Source organism: Scyliorhinus canicula, chromosome 2 (genome assembly GCF_902713615.1).
Source record: "Scyliorhinus canicula chromosome 2, sScyCan1.1, whole genome shotgun sequence".
NCBI classification, from domain to species: domain Eukaryota; kingdom Metazoa; phylum Chordata; class Chondrichthyes; order Carcharhiniformes; family Scyliorhinidae; genus Scyliorhinus; species Scyliorhinus canicula.
The window spans coordinates 224965728-224986876 of NC_052147.1; the positions used below are offsets into that span (position 1 = coordinate 224965728).

At 46.4% G+C, this 21149-nt stretch overlaps 1 protein-coding gene across 1 annotated transcript in view; it reads right to left on the reverse strand.

Moving 5' to 3' along the window:
- ifih1 (interferon induced with helicase C domain 1) overlaps positions 1-21149 on the reverse strand; it is a 172920-nt gene that overhangs the window by 113172 nt on the left and 38599 nt on the right. Inside the window, exon 3 of the mRNA XM_038789675.1 lies at positions 14296-14526. Within this exon, the coding sequence (XP_038645603.1) occupies positions 14296-14526 (231 nt within the window). The remainder of the gene's footprint in view (positions 1-14295; positions 14527-21149) is intronic.

The following is a 21149-nucleotide window of genomic DNA, read 5'->3' on the forward strand; positions in this document are numbered from 1 at the left end:
CAGCTGTCACCCCCACCCTCCACCAGCATAGATACACACACCCCGGGGGGACATGTTAGTGGAGAAGCTTCTGGGGCACAATCTGGTGAGCACCACACCACTGATGATGCATAACAGGTGGAGGAAGGAACCTCCAGGGGGACAGCAGTCAGTGTCACGCCAGCAGATCCATAGCTGATTGGAGAAGTCCCAGAGGCTCTGGGCTCAGGAAGTGGCATTAGCAATGATGGCACCAAGGCCAACACTGCGAGGGTGGCTACCGCAGTGGAGAGCCTGGTGCACAACGTCGGCATCATGATTGAAGGTGTCCAAGGCGCCGCGCAGTCGGTGACGGCCATGGCTGAAGGTCTCGGCAGACTGTCCAACTCACTGGGGTATGTCACCCAGTACCAGGTTAACCTTGATGAGGTTCTGCGGGACATGTCCCGCTCTCAGATGGACATGGTCGAGGCACTGTGGAGCTTGTCCCAGTCACTGAGGAGCATCGCTGAGGGCGTTGACACGATGGTGTGGACCATGGGGAACCGCCAGGGCTGGCACAGCCAGATGATGCAGGGGCAACCGGGGCCCGAGCCAGCTGCCCCTCCATCATAAGGTGAACCCCAGGCCCAACCGGGAGGAGGGGGCGCTGAGCAGCAACCTAGAGCCATCCCATGGAGTTGTGACGGTGGCCACCAGCTCTCTCGGGTTCCACTCCTCTGATGAGGCTGCATCTCGAGGTCAGCGCACGGGACAGGGTGGCACAGCTGCACATGTGCCACCGACAATTGAGCCAACGCCCTCCGGCCCCAGAGGACGCCCGCCAGGGGCATCGAAGGCCACGGGACGAGGCAGGCAGCTGGCAACCTCCACCTCAGAGGGAGAGGGTGGGAGGGGTGGGGATAGGTAGGGGATGAGGAGGGTGGGAGGAGTTGAGGGGGTGGGGGTGGCAGCATACCGAGTGGGGTATTGTACAGCACATTAAACAACTTTTTACACAACATTATGATGCCTCTGTCACTTTCTTCTGCAATGCAGGCTGATCTACGAACCTTTTGCCCATCTCTCCAGGTAACCCTCCCCCTTCCTGTGGCACTCACCCACCCTCCGGCCGTGGACATATCCCCGGAGCTGTGTCCCATCCCCTGGGTGTTCAGATGTTGCATGTGCGGTGTTGCCTCCTGCATTGTTCAAGCACAGTGTCCAGGCATCAGAATGTGTTTGGGATGCTAGGCAATTACCCCCGCATGCTGCATGGCCCGCCCACCCACTGGAATCCACTTGGGTTGTGTGTAGTGCTCACTTAATCATGATTGCCAATCCCCTATTAGCCTTCAGCCGCGCAGTCAGAGAGGCCTCAGCAGTTGGTGGAGGTTATGGATGGTCGTCAGGGCAGGCGAGCAGGAACAAAGGTTGCCCCCAGAATGGGTACATACGTTCCAGGAATTGGCTTGGTGGTGCCGCGAGCTGTTGTCTGCCCCCCCTCCCCCCTCCAACGCCTCCCCCATACCATCCCATGGTAGCCCACTGCTGTGGAGGGTCCCCCATCCCCGGCCAAGGGTCCTTCATCCCCCATCGAGCACTGGGTTGGCAGGCCCAGCACCCCCGGGCTCTTTGCCTGTGAGCAAAGATGGCTACTCACCTCCCCGGCTCCCCACAGAAGCCCTTCCGCCAGGCTCACGTTTTTCAAAAGGAGCACTAATCGGCGTCAGTGTGATTATTTTCTGGGGAGGTCACTGAAATACAGGAGGCCATTGGTTAAGGGGTAGCTCCTGTTACTTGTATGGAAATTGGGCTGAAGTGGTGATAATTGGGTTCTCGTTACACAACGGTGAGATCCCGATTTTGCCTCCGGGAGCTGGCCGGTTGCATTGCAAACAGTGTGCCGTCTGACAAAAATCTCGTTTTTGGCCTCTCCAGTTATTCACTAGCCTTGTTTCGCTGGAGAATCCCGCCCATTGGTCTCTCTCAGTAATTTAAATTTCTTAAGTCCACCTTAAGAGTTCAAACAAAAGTTAGTGATTTTGTAAGATAATGATAGTGTATATATTGTAATAAGATAATCATTGTATTTTTTCCCTTTAATAACTTCTTTGAAGCTTTTCTTGTTGGCATCAGCCTCTCCCAAAACCTTTTGCTCATTGACTCGTAACTGAATTTGTATGCCTAACTTCCCAAGAAGCATCACCATTCTTCCCTCAGGCATTTTCTCCATCGCAATTTATCAAATAATTTTGAATCATTTTAAGATAATACTCTCAAAGCTTTGAAGTAAATTTCACGCTGAGTAATGTTTATTTTCTGAAAAGGTGTGTGAGTGGGAGAAAGAAGGGACTTGTGTCAGAGAAAGTGAGCTGGAGTTAAGAGAGAGGTACTGCTTTTCTTCATTTACCGTTACTTCAAATTTTCGACAAGGCATCAGTTGAAGTTTGAAAGCAATTTATTATCTAAACCTCTGTTTTATTGACATAACATTTTCATTTTAATTGTGTATGCATATAGGACAGAGGTTACATTTTCTAACAACTATGAGACAGTGAGACAGAAGGAAAATGGAAAAGAAAAGCCAAACAGAAACAGCAGGCAGAAGGGTCATTTCACATTCTAATTTGATCTTGGAAGCAAACAAATGGCTGAGAGGAAAAGATAGGAAACAGAAGATGGAGAGAGCGTAGGAGGAAAACTGGTTGAAAATAAGGAAACCCAGCACGAGCTCTTAGAAAATCAAATAAGTATTTGGGTCTCAGGTGAATGGTTAAGAATAAGCGGAATTATTGAGGAGCGACAAGGAGGGTTGATACATGGAACAGTTCAAAGGAAAAGAGGTCAGAATAATGATGGGAATGAGTGAGTTACAGCAAGAGGAATGGGTGATATGAAGGTTATGGTGCAGGCACTGTTTTGAGACATCCCAACCAGGGCAACCTAGTGGGAAAATGCCAGAAGAGATTGTTTTTTTTCCCTTAAATTGGTGGTGTAACACTTCAAGAAAAATAGGGAAGTAGTAGCTCAGGTTAGCATTTACGTTTGGAGAAGATTGAGTTTGGTGGCTTTGAGAGGAAGTGGCTGAAGAATTTGGGCAATTTATATTGTGCGTGAGTGAGACCGGATGAAGCATGAATAATGCGGAAGAAGATAGAAAAGGAGGCATTGCTGCCCCTTACTCTGTACAAACCCCACCCAAAATGTTGCCTGGAACATTGCGTGGCTTCTATTTCCAGCAGGATATATATAGTTCAGTAGAGTTATAATCAACCTAATTGCAGCTTTGAAAGTATTTCCCGTTCCCAATGCAAACACCTTTGGAACAAGGAACGGAATTAAGAGTTCTCAATATAAACTACATCAGCAAACCTGTCCAGGGATAATGTTACAAAATCATGACAGAAAGTTAAAAATCTTATATGTAGTGGAAACATAGATCTCCTCATATGTAGAAATTTCTGGCGTACCTTTTATGTAGATAAAGCCCCAAATTCTTGGCTAATCAGAAACTGTAGTTGAAATATAAACATATCCGTAGGAGTGAATTAATAAAAAAAAACATGTAGCAGTCAGTATAAAGCAAACCATTGTGATCTGGAAATATGTCAACATACCATCACTGTCCTGGGCGAAAACCTGAGAATTCCATTTGGTAACAGAATGGTGAGTGTACTCATAGAGGAGTAGGCCATTCAGCCCCTCAAGCCTGTCCCGCCATTCAATGAGATCATGGCTGATCTGTGGCCTGACCCAATATACCCTGCCTTTGGTCCCTTAATATCATTGCTTAACAAAATTCTCAGATTTGAAATTAACACCTGTTCTAACTTTAACTGCTGTTTGTGGGAGAGAGTTCCAAACTCCTACCATCCTTTGCATGAAGAAGTTCTTCCTAACATCTCTTCTGAAGGGACTGGCCCTAATTTTTAAACTATGCCACCTAGTTTTAGAATCTCCAACCAGTGGAAATAGTTTCTGTTTATCTACCCTACATTTCCTTGGTTAATATCTTGAATATTTCAATCAGATCACCCCACAACCTTCTAAACTCTCGTGAAGACAGGCCTAATTTTCCTAATCTCGCCACATAACTGAACACCTGCAGTCCAGGTATAATTTTTGTAAATCTGCGTTGCCTTCCCTCCAAGGTCAATATATCCTTTCTAAGGTGTGGTGCCTAGAACTGCTCACGGTACTCCAAGTGGGGCCGAACCAGGGTTTTGTATAGCTGCAGCAAAACCCATACATCTATATACTCCAATCCTCTGGATATAAAGGCAAGGATTCCATCAGCCCTCTTGATTATTTTCTGCACTTGTTTGTGGCATTTTAAAGATCTATGCACTTGAACCCCCAAGTCTCTCTGTCCATCCACTGTACCTCACCTCTTCCCATTTAGAAAGTACCCTGCTCTATCCTTTATTGGTCCAAAATGGATAACCTTCACCACATGGATGGCAGCGGTTCAAGAACACGGCCCAGCATCCCCTTCTCGAGGGCAATTATGAATGGGCAATAAGTGCTGGCCGAGCCAGTGATATTCACATCCCATAAAACTGTTGGTTAGCAATGCCGCAACTAAAAGAGAAATTAATATCTGAATGAACGTTTCTCATTTCTTCTTGCATCCAACAGTTTTAACAACCCGTCCATGGTTGGAGTCTACATGCCCGGCATTGGCATTGTAAAAAAAAGCTGCTATGCCCTTTGAGGGCATCTCAACATGAAGACCCCTTTCTGTTGCTCCCTGCAGCTTCAGTGGTGCCCACATCTATCGGTGCAGCTGCCAAGGCTGCCAGCTCTCTGATCAGGCTGCCATTCTGAAATGAATAGAGGTCGTGGCAGTGGACACGTAATCGGCTGCTGGCAGTATCATTTTCCCCAGGATCCCAATGTCCACCCACTCGGCTTCAAAACCTACTTTCAGGCCTGGCAGCAGGATTTCACTCTTGCCAGTAAAATTGCGGCCAATATGTGTCACAACTGAAAGATCGGTGACTTCCGGTGAAGGTGATGTGCTGAGCGGACGCTTTCCTCCCAACCAGAACCAACAAAGACACTTTTAGATGAATTTGACCCGAAAAACCAACAAAAATCAACCCCAATGGAGGAAAAGGAAAAATGGAGGGAGGGATGCCGGCGAATGGGAGCTCAAGAGGCCACCGAGAGGGCAGAAGTGGTGGACAGGGCCACGAGCAATGGGCGTACAAACCGGCGGACCCACGAGGCGAGGAGCCCCCAGTCGCCCAAGAGAAGGGGAGACCATTGACCCGAATGCCAGCCTCCCCCTCGCCACCAGGAGAGGTGGAATTTCTTCCTAAAGAAGGAACTGGCAGAATGTACAGATTGTGGGCCTCCCAGAAGGCATCAAGGGCAGAGACCCGACAGACTATATCAGCCAAATGCTGGGCAACCTAGTTGGGAGCGACAGCTTCCCCAAACCCCCAAGATTCGACAGGGCACACAGGTCACTCAGACCGAAGCCCAAGGCGGGGAGCAGCCAAGAGCAATCATAGCGAAGCTGCATCAATACCAGGACCGTGAGAGGATCCTGTGGTGGGCCAGGCAAACAAAGGCGCGCACATGGGAAGGGCATAGAATCCGGATTTATCAGGACATAAGGGCAAACCTGGCAAAAAAAAGGGCAGAGTTTAATCAGGCAAGGTCGGCGCTTTACAAGAGTGGGTTGCAATTCGGCATGTTATTCCTGGCCAGACTCAGGGTCACGCACCGGAGTAAAGAATACGATTTAAATACCCCGGTGGAGGCAAGCGACTTTGTATATGGACCAACACCATGGACAAAGAATAGGCGCGGCAGTATCGGAGGAGGATCGTCAAAAGAGACAGGATCAAAGACTTTATAGTCATTGTTTGCGCCAGACTGGACTGCCTCATTCTGACCAGAAAGACCGGACACAGGAGAGAGCAAGGACAGGGAAAACAGGTGAGGGGACAGACCGGGAAAACAGGCAGTAGACGGGCATAGACAAAGGGCTAGACCAGCCCTGGGAGGGAAGCCACCGTACTAGCAGGGAGGGCAAGCACGGGAGACTGGCAGTAAGGGGGGTGCCACAGCGCACTTCTCGGCAGAGAGGGAGCGCTTGGCCGGGGGGGGTGAACACGGGGGGGGGGGGTAGGGGGGAACAAAGAATACATAGGAAATTGGACGGAGAAAATGAGTTGGCACTCAGATTGGCCTTGGCAAGCAGAGAGCATACCGAGGAAACAAGATGGTGCCACAAGCAGCCACTTTGGAGGGTCCCGAGACAAAAGGGAACCCAGGAGTGCAGCGGCGCACCCACGTGGCATACACATAGTTGGCGATAATGCTGGCTGCCCCTAGACAAACGGGAACACCGGAGCGTAGGGGCTCAACCTCATGGTGAGAATGGTGACCGCGGTCATTTTGGACTTCCCCCTAGCAAAGGGAAACGCAGGAGTGCATCCAACAGGTAAGTATGATCGATCCCACAGGAACGAGCAGACAGAAACCCCCATCAGGATCATTACCTGGAATGTAAGGGAACTTAACGGCCCAGTGAAAAGATCCAGAGTCTTCGCTCACCTAAGAAGCCTCAAGGCTGACATAACCTTCCTGCTGAAGACATACTTGAGGGAGAAGGACCAACTGCTGGTAAGAAAGAGTTGGATGGGACAGATGCACCATTTGTGCTATGGGACAAGGGCTAGGGGAGTATCCATACTGATCAGCAAGAGGACAAGATTTACTGAGACCAGGAGGGTTACGGACACAGGGGGACGGTACGTCATGGTCAGCGGTGTCCTGGAAGGGGCAGCAGTAGTTCTGGTAAATGTGTATGCGTTCAACTGGAATGACACAGACTTTATAAAGAGGTCTATGGCGGAAATCCCTGACATTGACACACGCCGACTGATTATGGAAGGCGACTTTAACTGCATACAGGACCCGCTAACTGACCGATCAAACTCCAGAACGAGGAAAAAGACAGGCATGGCTAGGGAACTGAGAACATTCATGGAACACATGGGTGGCCCCATGGCGGTTTCTGCACCCTGGCGAACAGGAATTCTCGTTCTTCTCACCGCTCCACAAAGTATACACCTGGATCAACTTCTTTGCAAAGGGGAAACAGGTGCTTCCAGGAATATCAACAGCAGAATACTCCGCAATCTCCAATCACGCACCACACTACATGGATGTGAGGTTGGAGATGGGCTGCCCCACATGGAAGCTGGACATGGGCCTCTTTTTTTTTAAAATAATTTTTATTCAAGTTTTTCAATAACAAATTTTCTCCGGACATGGGCCTCTTGACTGACAAGGTTTCTGCCAGGAAACATCACAGGCCATAGGCGAGTACGTTACTAGTAACCCAGAATGGGGAAGTCTCACCCTCCATGCTCTGGGAGGAACTGAAAGCTGTGATCAGGTAAGAAATTATAACCTACAAGGCTCGCAGAGACAGAGAAGAGAAGGCGGCCAGGCAATGATTGATCGACTCCATCTTGGAGGTCGACAGAAAGTATTCCGAGGTCCCGACCGCAGAGCTTCTGGGGAACACGGGGGACCTTCTACAAATACGGAGAAAAGGCTGCCAGCTCACTGGCTCACCAGCTGAGAAAGCAGGCAGCCACATGGGAGATAGCGCAGATAAAAAAACAGCAGAGGCAGATAGTCCATGCCAAGAGGTCAACCAGGCATTTGAGACCTTATACCTAATACCACATCCTGCCCAGTGATTGTAGCAAACAAAGACATGGAACCAGGTAAGGCAACATTTTGGTTTGACAGAGATGTCCCCCATGGAGCCCATCTGCGGAAACCACAAATTCCCACCAGCCATGCTTGACGCCACTTTCAAAAAATGGAGACTGGACGGGGGATGCTAACAGTTAGGGATTTTTACATGGGGGACAGACTAGCGACACTGAGCGAACTGACAGAAGACCTGGAACTACCGACAGAACTTCATGTAAAGCACTTTCTCTGAAAGGAGACGGTAGGATACCCCACGACCTCGAGAACCACGCTATTAGAGGACCTGATAAATACATGATAAAAACAGAATGAAAGGGAGAAACTGTGGGAAAATCTATGGACAGCTGCTGGACAGGGCAAGACTACCACTGGGCAAAGCCAGAAAAGTGGGAAACGAACTGGGGACGGGAGTGTGCTGGAGACTCTGGAGTGAAGCACTGAGCAGGGCCAACTCCACCTCCTACTGCATAAGCCTCAGCCTCATGCAGTTGAAAGTAGTGCACAGAGCTCACCAAACCAGCACCCGAAAGAACAGCTTCTTCCGGAGCTGGAGAGTAAATGTGAGTGGTGCCAACCACACCCATATGTTCTGGGCTTGCCCCAGACTTGTAGGGATCTGGACAGCCTTCTTTGAGGCAATGTACAGGGTTGTGAGGGGGATGATAGAGCCATGCCCAAGAGTGGCAATCTTCGGGGTATCGGAACAGCCAGAGCTACACATGGAAAAGAGGACCGATGCTCTTGCTTTCGCTCCCTAACCGCACGCCGGAGAATCCTGTGTGGCTGGCGATCAGCAGCACCACCCTCAGCTGAGACTGGCTGGCAGATCTGGCAGACTTTCTCCAGCCACAGAGGATCAAATACACCATCCGAGGGTTGGAAGAAGGCTCCCACAAAGCATGGGGGCCATTCGTTGGCCACGTCCAAGACCTGTTTGAAGCTGACAATAACTAGAGAAAGAGTGAGAGAAGGGAGAAGCAGACAGAAATACACAACACTAAGGTGCAAAAGGGAAGCGGGGGGGTAAGAAATGAGAAGGAAACTCAGGGGCACCACAGGAAGAAGCATGGAGGAGTGGGAGGGAGAGGGGGCAGGAAGCCCCCCCCCCCCTCCTCTGGACCCACAAGGCCTGCAACAAAAACACAGAAGGGGAGGGGAAAGGGGAGAACAGGAGCACAGGGTCAGAACACCCAGAGAGGAAGAGGGGGATGCCAAGGAGGAGTCAGGGAGGGTGGGGGACAGGCAGAGGAAAAGGTGAGGGGGGGGAAGGATATATCAAGAAAGATTGTATGTACATAAGAACTGTATAAACTGTAAATATCAGACGCAAATTTCGCTATGTAAAATTGAAAATGCCAATAAACATAATTTTAAAAAAACCAACTAGAATGATTGGCCAGGATTTAGTGGAGCCCACAGGAATCGGCATAATAGCGGACCTGCAGGGTGAACCGCGTGGGAATACCTTGCAACTCCCAACGATGGGTCAATTGCCTTCAATTTAGTGGGGTGCAGAAAGAGGCACCAGAATTTCCTGATGGCTCAGGTCTCTCCCAATGGTCCTGAAAGCTGCCCAGCAAACCCTGTAGCCTTGCGGCAGTCGAACCCCTCGTTTACCAGCACTCACTGCCCAATCAAGGATACCAACATCCAGAAGGAGGGGGCTGCTGAAAGTCATCGGGTCCCTTGGACAGAAGTGGCACAGGACTCCCATGGTTTCCCAGACCTGTCACTGGAACCAAAACTGAAGTCCAACCTATAATTCCTGCCGGATCCATGCATGCAGCCAAAAGCTGTTCACAATTAACTCCATCATCATATTAGTTTAGTTTAGTTCTGTTCAATATATTTTAATGAATAATTTTTCAGTTGCAGATAACATATTCCTACGTTTTCCTACTGGAAAGGAATAGTGTTGTTGAACAGCAGCATTTCAATTCAAAGTTGGGCATCCATGATTATCAGCTCTTACTTAGCTTCCAGACAGAAGAAGAAAAGGTCATTTAGATTTACCAAATATGCCAAGGTCTGCTTCTGGTCATGAAGTACTTTGTGGGGTGAGGTACAAATTTGGCAGGGTACAGAACAAGAGGAAGTGAAACAGCCACCCCATCTGATTTTCCTTCTGTTGAACTTTGTTATTAATACCAAATGATACCCTCAGTCATGGCCATTTATGAGCTATTACATCTGAGAATAGAATATCACAGCTGGAATAATTTGAGGTGTTGCAATTAAATAATCCAGATCATCCAGATCTTTTTACTAATTAATGTACATATACTTTAAAAAGATCTAAATAGCTCCAAGTTATTGGGCAACATGGAATTTGGAACCAACAACTGAACGATATTGTGTCCCAATTGTCGCAATTTTCACTCCAATTAATTATATCCATCGAAATATGGATATTACATTTCACCAACATTGGCATTGCAATGGAAGTAAAAAATATTGTGCAGCATTTAATACAACCCTGACTTTTAATTAAGATTAATATTTTACTAGTGAGGCCCTAACATCATTAGTAAAAGCTGCTAACCTCTTGGCCATCTTCCACAGTGCATGTTTTGTGCAGTAGTGTATAACACATTTTCACGGCATCAAATGCTGCATGGATCAGCTGTGACACTGTGATCTTTGACATTTTCAATCTGGAATAGGGAACTGAACTGAGAATTCCTTCTGCCAATGGAGCTGTTTTGGAATAAACTTTATATTTATCAGTTGTTTACTTAATGTACAATTTACTAATTGGCTGGCACAAATGATAGTAAATGTATCCAAAGAAGAGTAAATTACTCATTAACTAATAGGCAGAGGAAGCAGTGCCATACCACCTTTTCCTTTAACGGAAGATCAGAAGTGATGAGGCATGTGCGTGCGTACGCATGTGTATATGTCCTTATTCTCAAGAACTAAAAGTACCCACTACCCAGAGACCACTTCTTCCTTCCTGGCACTAAGATGAAGGCCTGGACTTTCGTGCTTTGGGAAGTGGTTCTAACGCCTGTCAATGTCAAATTACCGCTAACCCACCACACCTTTCTCTCAGAAAGCTAAGTAGGCATGCAACGTGGTTTGGGAGCCAGCCCTCTGCCCTCTCTTGGTTGACTGTCACTGGGAAGGAGGCAAATACAGTAACGGTGCAACATTTATAAAGCTTCAGCCAATTAAAGAGCAAGATGACAGAAAAAGCAGAAGGCTCTTTTATCAGCAGCTGGAGGGGCCCTATTGTGAAGCAGCTTTTTAATTATGCTTCAGTAACTTCCCATATCTAATAATGCTTTCATCTACATTCATATAAGAAAAGCATCACTCAGCAACGGAGCGCTAATACTTTCTATTTTACAGCTAGCATTCACAGTCAAAAGCAGTATGTTGAAATTTACTAGGGGAAATATTTCAGACTTATTCAGTAACTACATTTAAGAGGTACTTGATAAATCAGTTTTAAATTTCAATAATCTAACGTCTTGTAAGAACACTTGCAACCACCAATTAATAGTACATTACTGTCTATGCGTGAGGATCATCCAAATGAAGCAGGCATGTACTGAAGTATGAAATGACCTGTAAGAGAACATTGCTTTTTCAAATATCATCTGAAGAAATGATTAGAGTCATTAATTCCCTATTGAAAATAAAATCAGTGCTTATAGACTATAACTACATTTTGAATGTTTGCTTCTGCGAGTAGCTTGTTATAAATAATTCTAGACTACTGATTTATGTAGTGATAATGTACTGATTAAAATCCAAATAATATTATTTGCAGTGGGATTTACAAATATGAGAATCTTATAAAAGCCTGGATGGTATAATGGGAAATTCTATGCTGGCAGTCAACACATTTGTTAATGCAGAAACAGTAGGAGCAATAATAATTTTACATGATGAATGCTTTTAATTCCAAGCTGTTTTAATACTGCCTCTGAGGATCAATATAAAGTTGGGAAACACACAGAATAATTGCTAAGTTACCCCCTTCTTGTTTTGTTCCTCCCATCTCTTTTCTCCTTTGATGTGGTGTGGTTCCAAGGACATTGCATGCTTTCTGAATCCTCATTCAGTGACCATTGTTCATGTGTGTTCCGCGTTAGTGAGGGTTGGCATCAGAGCTCTTCCTGAATGTGTCCGCTCTGATATCCACACAACTGCACATTTCAGCAGGAAATGCAGGAGATCTCAAGAGCATGAACTCCGCCTGGTTTTCTCCTCCCTTACTGAAGGTCCTTAATGCTAGGATTGAAATCTTCCTAACCTGCGTGACTCCTCCACTGACTGAACAAACTAGTGACTGGGTAAGCCTTGCTGAGTTATCTTCCGACTGAAATGAGGCACAGTGATGATACTGAACTTGTTAACCTAATAACGGCATAAATAAAATTCAGGCATTGTACCAGCGGTAGATATATTTACATTTGAATTTCTACAAATATGGAGTTGTACTCCCCGCTAATATCATACCAGTAAATATTCTCCAACAGTTTCCTGTGTACTACCTTGTCATCGGTTTCCTGCAAGTTCCCCACATAAGAACTGGATGTGAAAATAAAACTGCTTAAGAGACAAAATGGCATACAGGAATAAAACATATAATGAAAGTTAAACAGGGTAAAATATCACCCTTCCGCTTCCCCCAATCTATGCAAGCCAACCTTAGCAATATTGGGGCCCGAGTTAGCATTTCAGGTTGACAATCTTTTAACAAAGAGATTGTCACCATGTTATTTATTAGCTTAAAAACAGTTTTTCTCAAAAATTGTTTTTTTTAGATGATTTTCGTTGTCTTTGGTGTTAATTTTACACTGTATCAGTTATGTCACAAAGACTTGAGCATTTTCAGAGGGAGGGATATTTCCACAGATTGATGGTGATGGTGGTATTTTGAAACTTTTCTTAACCCGGAGGTTTGGGTTAACCCAGAACTTCCCACACACTGTTGAGTTTTACCTTAACCGTGTGCAATTTTCACCTGGTGGCTTCCACACTCAGAGGTCAGCCTGCTGCCAACATGGCTCACAGTTGGGAAGTGGTACTTAGGACCAGGCTACAGGAGCAGATAGGGGGCCTGAAGCTGTGACTGGGAGCAACGGGTGGGATTCAATCCCTGATCCCAGAGATCTTTGCAGGTAAGTGGGTTTTTGATGGAGGTGCATGGCTGGGAGGAAACATTTCTGCTCCTCCTGGTCCACAGAGACACTTGGCCATCTTCTCAAATCAGTCTTAGCCTCCCTTCAGCCTTCAGGTTTTCCAGGTGTGGATGCCCACCAGCCATACTTAAACTTGCAAAGCAGGTTAAATCATAGATTGCGGTCTCCTTAAATATTAAAACCTGAAGGGGACAGATTGGAGATAGGTTAGAGTCAGGTTTCAAATTTAACATCTCACCCAACTCCAATCCACCATTCTTGGGAGGGTTAAAACTTGCCTCTTTGACTTTCTGCCTGATTAACTGCATGCTTCCAGGATTTTCATTTATGAGAATTTCTTGATAAATGTGGTCATCACCAAGTTGGCCAATTCGCTCAGGAAAATATACGGGCCGGGATTCTCCAATAATGGGGTTGTGAGCCTACGCCCACAAGAAACCGCGCACAAATCACTCTGGACTTACCTTGAGAAAGTCCAGGATGATTCTCCGATTTGCAGTAGGCTAGCAGGGACCCCAGAGTAGTCCTTGCAGCCCCGGCTGCTGATACTGGGTCCTGCACTTCCGGGAGTCAGGGATCTGCGCATGTGCACGGTGGCGGCCTGCATCGGCCATGCCGCGAGACATGGCCGACCCACACTGCGGACCGGAACCAAAAACATAGGCCCCACCCCACCCAGATCGCACGCACCCGCGGATCGATGGCCCCCGATCAGTAGCCTGGCCATTCCCCCACCCCCCCCACCCTCCCACCACCATTCCCCCCACCGACTGAGTCCGCAGCCGCCCCACCGAGTTCCCAACGAGTGCTACCATGAGAGAACCACGCCGTTGGGAACTCGGCCAGCTGCACTCGATGAATTGCCGGGGGGGCCTCTTTTAATGGCCCCCGACTGGCGCCGCGTCGACCACGTGTGTGCAATTGGTAGTGATTCTCCTGGGACAGAGAATCGCGGGAGCAGCGTCAAACCCGATCTCGATTTCGATTGAGATTTGTGCCGATCGCGATTTCGGCATGGAGGCTCAGAGAATCCCGCCCACTAATTCTAAAGTGGCATAGCAAGAACAGTGGGACTTTGGATCAGTTTTACTCCCAGATTTACTCATTTTATTCTTCCTGAAGTCAGGCACCAAAAAGCTCAGTGAAGGCCAAAGGATTAATCATTGATCCTCTCCACTAGTAAATGTAAAATGCAAACTCCACCAGTAATTGACTTGTAGTAACATTTATTGGGGCCAAGGAGCTTGCCTCACCTCTTAGTCATAATCAATTAGTTAAACTAAGAAGATCTAAGATGATGGTTTCAATGGAGGGGCAAATAAACAGGAGATTTCATATTTAAAAAAGCATCTTGAATATTTCTTCCCTCACTCATATCCTCAATGTAATCAAACCACTTATTACAATGATGTTTGCTGATGGAATCTTTTACCTGAATTCAGCGGCAGGTTTGATGCAGATATGTCCAACTGCATGGCGCTTTCATCTGTCTGCCTGCTGTTTTCATCATTTTCCTCTGAAGCAACAGGACTACTATTCAAATCCTGAGGTGCCTGTCCACCTTTATTATCAGTCAACGTGCCCAGTTTAGCATCATCTACATTGTTCTGTACCTCAGTTGGCAATTGTTCACCTGCTACATCTTGACTTTCTTCTGCTGGATCTGCACAATAAAAAAAATATATAAATGTACTTGCTTAATAATGTATACATAAGTGACCTGATGCTTTCAGTTTTTAAACCCCCATTTTCATTATTTTATTCCCTTTTTAAATACATCACATGATCCAGGTGTGTATTTGGCTTAGTCGTGAACACTATGATCAGATGGTCATGGGCTCAGGTTCAAAGCAGGACTTAAGCATAGAAATTAGGCAACTGCTTCATGGATCACTGTATCCTTGAAGATGCTTTCCTCTAAATGAGAGGTACAACCAGCTCCTATCTGCTTGTTCATGTGGACATTAAAGTTACCAACAGCTCTTCCTGAAGGGCAGTAAGTTCTCCAACATTAGCTTCTCAAACAAAACTCACTGTTATTTGTTGTTTACCGGCCAATAAATATCTGCCGAGCTGTCAGCTGATCTATTCTAATTTGCAACAAATGCCGTAAAGCAAGGTAACTCATTACAATTTTCCCCCTCTCGGATCCCGAACTGATCACCTGGGCAAGGCTAGAAATGGTTGTAATTAGGAGGGCAAACAGCCGTGTGGCCCTCATGGATGAAACATTTACATGCAACACCACACTTCATCATTCTCGAGAAATGAAGACTGATAAGAATCAGAAAGTAGACATTTCAATTGATTTTCAATGTAGCGGAATACATGCACGATAACATGTATAAAAAAGGTTAACTTCTGCAGTTGCAGAATAGAAACGTTTACTGCCACATACTTTAGAAAAGACCAAGCTAAACATTATCGTGTCTAGTGCCTTAAAATGCATGACCTTACAACTTCCAAGGTAAAAGATAAACTCACATATAATGGAAAGAAAGTGCCCTGTAATTTAATGCAGCTTTATGCTTTTACAGTTTAAATACAGCAACAATCAAAAGAATGTGTCTACGTCTTACTTTCACCTCTGGAACATGATTTTCTGACAGACAAACCATGCACCATGATTATGTCAGAGTACTGTAGGTTCAAAAATCAATTGTTTTTTTAAATAGGATGGGACCTCTGGCATTTGGAAAGCAAAAGTTTTTTTTACCTTCAAATAAAGGAGATGTTGTTCCGCTATTTTATTTTGCAGTGCTCAGTTTCCACTGAGAATGGTCAAAGACACTCAGTAAAAATTGACAGCACCCATTAACTTCAGCATTGGTAGCTCTACTTCATCACCTCAGTTTGGAAATACACATACTGTGCAACAACAACCAGGCTCGCCAAAGGAAATGCTCCGGAGTATTTTTGTTTTTGTAATAAAATCAGTGGGCCATAAATATTAAAAATGCATTTAGAGTGTGCCACAGCAGTATTATATTTTACAATAATTGTTTAACTATAATCCGCATTCGTTACTGTTCAAAACACTGTTAAATCACCTGCTCTTATTACTAGATGCATACACAATTCCAAAATTCTAATTTGCAAAGTAACTCAGTGTAAATGAATGGAGGTCATTTATTAATTCTGCATAATATTTAAATTAAGGACATCCACTGCGGCATATAGAATCATAGAATTTACAGTGCAGTAAGAGGCCATTTGGCCCATCGAGTCTGCACCGACTCTTGGAAAGGGCACCCCACCCAAGGTCAACACCTCTACCCCATCCCATAACCCAGTAACCCCACCCAAAACCAAGGGCAATTTTGTACACTACGGGCAATTTATCATGGCCAATCCACCTAACCTGCACATCTTTGGACTGTGGGAGGAAACCGGAGCACCCGGAAGAAACCCACGCACACACGGGGAGGATGTTCAGACTCCGCACAGACCGTGACCCAAGTAGGAATCGAACCTGGGACCCTGGAGCTGTGAAGCGATTGTGCTATCCACAATGCTACGGTGCTGCCCAATATAATGGAGCAGTTGCACGTGTGGGAGCTCCTGCCGGAGATTACAGTTGGGATCTTTTCACCCAGCCTGTATAGCCATCTAGGATGGCCACTTACAACCAGGAACAGAGAAACTCGCAAAGCATAGCAGGTAAAATGGACAGAGCAAGATTCAGGCAGGCTCAGAGCATGAAATGTATATTTGCAAGCAAGGAGTCCAAACGGTATCGAAACTCCGACCAATTAGCATTTTGACGGGCCGATTAGCATTTGATGGCCCATCTCCACCAAGACAAAGGACTGGTACTTGAGTGACCGGTACAGTCTCAGATATTTCGGCACCACTCCCTGTTCTCGGGAAGCGTAAACAACAGGGTCAGTGACCGCTTGGGACACGCCCAGCCATCCAGGCACCCGCGCATTTATTGGTTAGGAATTGAACAGAGTGATCGGGGATCACCCAATTAGTAGGGTCCAAACTGAAGGACTGCCCAAAAGAGCGCGAAAACCCCTAAGCATAAGAAGAGAGTCCACCATGTGTTCATTCTCTTTTGGACCTGGCGCCCTGACAACGTCCATCTCCAATTGCAGCACCACCAGAAGCAAGTCCAAGTTCAACACTCGCTACCAGACGGATGAGCCTAGCTGAGCAGCAGCAACCTCTCCAGACTCGATAGATCCAGAATCAAACAACGGCCACTGTTCCTCTGACCTACTCCGGGTGCCTGAAGTTAAGTACAGGTTGTCGTCGTCGATGGGTGTAGTTAACTGGTAGTGTATGTTGCATGATGTAAATAAAGTACCCTTGACCTTGAACTAACTAACTGGTGTTTAGATCTTTGATCGATAGCCGGTTGAACCTTGTGGTGGTACCATTTGATACCTGCCGACTCTGAGCATTAGAATATAGATATCAAAAGAAAGGAGGGCAACCTCACTGATTGCTGTAGTCAGAGCAGAGCCACAGAAAAGGCAACACAAGCAATGGAAATTTGACCAGAAAGTTCTTAAACTCAACGGTGTACGTGTTCCACAACAAGGGGATGCACAATTGGTACTGAACTAGGCAACAAAAGAGACACGCAGCTTCAAAAGTGGAGTGCCTTGGTAGAAAAAAAATGGCAGAGACAAGTACAGTGCCAGGGACCACCCCCGAACTGTATAGATTCTAGCTGTGGAGTTGCAGAAACTGCATCGAGAGACCTCAGGAGACCATGAAAAGGTGATCGAGGCAGCTGTTTCCTCAATTGAAGTGGCGCCGGCTAAGGTGGATGAGGTGGTGAAGCAGCTGGGTGCAGAGATGCAGGAGGTGTGGGTTACTCTGTTGGGGCAGTGCGACCAACTTGTTTTTCTGGAGGTGGAAATGGCAAAGTTGGTGGCCGACAATAAGAGTTTGAGGTCTATGGTTGACGACCTTGAAAATCACTCGCGAAGGCAAAATCCGAGGGTGGTCGGATTGCTGGACGGGCTGGAGGGCCCGAACCCAACAAAGTCTATGGCGCCAAAGAGAAATTGCTGGCAAAGCTCAGCAGGTTTGGCACATCTGGAGGGAGAGAAAAGAGCTAAAGTTTTGAGTCCATGTGACCCTTTGTCAAAGTCTATGGCGCTGTTGCTCTGGAAGATGGGGGTGGGGGAAATGGTGCCCCCCCCCTCCTGAGCTGGATTGAGCCCACAGGTCATTGAGGCAGAGGCCTCATGCTGGGGAGCCACTTTGTACATTTATTGTGCAATTCCACAGCTACCAAGATAGAGAGAATTTTATGGTGGGCGAAGGAGCATCGGAGTAGCAGGTGGGAAGGCCACGAGGTGAGGGTATGCCAAGATGTTGGCCTGGAGCTAGCCAGGAGGCGCGCAGCTTTTAACAAGGCCAAGGCAGAACTGTACCAAAATAAAGTTTGGTTTGGCGTGCTTTACCCCACATGTCTTTGGGTGACCGATGAGGTTGAGGACCACTACTTCGAGACTGCAGAGGAATAGGAGGCGTTCATCCAAAGAAATGGACTGGGGTCAAAACAGTTGTATTTTGTAAGGGTTGAGGAATGTTTGTTTGGAGGTGGGTGGGGATTTTTTGGGTTTTCAACTTGTCTTTTCTTATCAATGATAATATTTAAAGTAATGTTTTTAAAAGGCAATTGAGTACATCATATCAGTAACATTTTATCTTGTTATTAAAAAACTACAGAAAAATAAAGGGTGACACAATGTTTAATACTACAGCCGTATTTCTACATTTCTAATTGGTTCTCCTTACACCTGCAATCAGCAATAGTCGAGAGCTGAGCCTCTTTAATGTTAGTGACATTTACACAGGCAGTAAACCCATTAGCACCAATCGTGGGGAAAACAGATCATCTGCCATCAAATAATCCAAGCAAAACTGACATAGTCAGTGGCTAATCATAACTAATGTCTTTTCTCAACAATCACTTCCAATGGCTTGCCTTGTGTTTTGTATTGTGCAATACATGGTGTTGAACTATATGCTCCCTGTCTATTGGCCTCTTCATTTGCAGCTGTGTAGCTCTGAGCTAGGAAGTGAAATACACTGGACAGTTTAAGAGAGCAAGATTCAGTTGGTCAACACATGGCTGATTTAGGGTCGTAAGGCTCATGCTCTGAGGGTAAAGGGAGAAATTTCTAGGGCACGAGAAAACAATCTCAAGGGACCTTTATCATAACCTGAAATGGCCCTAATGCCATTGCAGAGAGGGTAAAAAGGGCAGTGGCGAATAGTTAAAATAATAGTTGGATTGGAGAACCTCTAAGCCCTGATTTTAAATCTGGAGTAGTTTTAGCAGGTGGCCAAAGCTTTGAATCAAAATCTCTCCTGGTCTTTCATAAAAAAGACCCAGTTACTTAACTCCAAGGTCTCATTTGAACCCGATCAACTGGCTTCCCACCTATTCTTGGGAGGGAAGAACCGCTCAGAAACTACCCTCCATTAAGAAGGTGCTAAGCTATCATGGTGAGTCCCAGGACAGTTTATTTCTGGAGGAAGGGGAGTGTTGGGGGAGGGGTGGTGGTGGTGGTGGTGGGGGGCGGGGGGGAATAAAGGACAGGTGGAGGAGGAGTTTGCAATAAGAGAGGCTTAAGTTTTCTTTGTGGGATTCAGAGGAGCAGATCAACTCATTTAGGTCCCAGACAAAAAAGTAAAAGCAATGAAAAACTTATTTTGGTTCTCTAAAGGCACCAATTTGCTTTGTCACAGGTTTGGGCCTGCAGGAAAATCGCATGTGCTACCCACTTTGGCCACCTTGTAAAAATTACAGTCAAGCCTTGTTATATGGAATACAATGTTGACAAATGTGAATGGAATACAATGTTGACAAATGTGAGGTTATCCATTTTGGTAGGAATAACAGCAAACGGGATTATTATTTAAACGATAAAATATTAAAGCATGCCGCTGTTCAGAGAGACTTGGGTGTGCTAGTGCATTAGTCACAGAAGGTTGGTTTACAAGTGCAACAGGTGATTAAGAAGGCAAATGGAATTTTGTCCTTCATTGCTAGAGGGATGGAGTTTAAGACTAGGGAGGTTATGTTGCAATTGTATAAGGTGTTAGTGCGGCCACACCTGGAGTATTGTGTTCAGTTTTGGTCTCCGTACTTGAGAAAGGACGTACTGGCGCTGGAGGGTGTGCAGAGGAGATTCACTAGGTTAATCCCAGAGCTGAAGGGGTTGGATTATGAGGAGAGGTTGAGTAGACTGGGACTGTACTCGTTGGAATTTAGAAGGATGAGGGGGGATCTTATAGAAACATTTAAAATTATGAAGGGAATAGATAGGATAGATGCGGGCAGGTTGTTTCCACTGGCGGGTGACAGCAGAACTAGGGGGCATAGCCTCAAAATAAGGGGAAGTAGATTTAGGACTGAGTTTAGGAGGAACTTCTTCACCCAAAGGGTTGTGAATCTATGGAATTCCTTGCCCAGTGAAGCAGTTGAGGCTCCTTCATTACATGTTTTTAAGATAGTTTTTTGAAGAATAAAGGGATTAAGGGTTATGGTGTTCGGGCCGGAAAGTGGAGCTGAGTCCACAAAAGATCAGCCATGATCTAATTGAATGGCGGAGCAGGCTCGAGGGGCCAGATGGCCTACTCCTGCTCCTAGTTCTTATGTTCTTAAGCCTGACTAATATCATGGGGATTCAGACTCCACACAGACAGTGACCCAGCCGGGAATCGAACCTGGGACCCTGGAGCTGTGAAGCATTAGAACATAGAACATAGAACAGTACAGCACAGAACAGGCCCTTCGGCCCTCGATGTTGTGCCGAGCAATGATCACCCTACTTAAACCCACGTAACCCCTATACCCGTAACCCAACAATCCCCCCATTAACCTTACACTTCGGGCAATTTAGCATGGCCAATCCACCTAACCTGCACATCTTTGGACTGTGGGAGGAAACCGGAGCACCCGGAGGAAACCCACGCACACACAGGGAGGACGTGCAGACTCCACACAGACAGTGACCCAGCCGGGAATCGAACCTGGGACCCTGGAGCTGTGAAGCATTGATGCTAACCACCATGCTACCGTGAGGCCCCTACCGTGAGACTTCCTCCATAGACAAGATGGTGACTGCATTGGAGAGCCAGGTCCAGCAGAACACTCAGTGGCTGCCAGATGTGCTCTTGGATCTGCATTCCGTTGCTAACAATGTGTTCTATACCACAATGACTAGGCAGGAGGGGGACAAGGCACTTCCGTCAGGATTCAGGGAGGTTCCATTGTTTATCGAGAGGGAGAAGGAACACCAGAAATCCACTTTG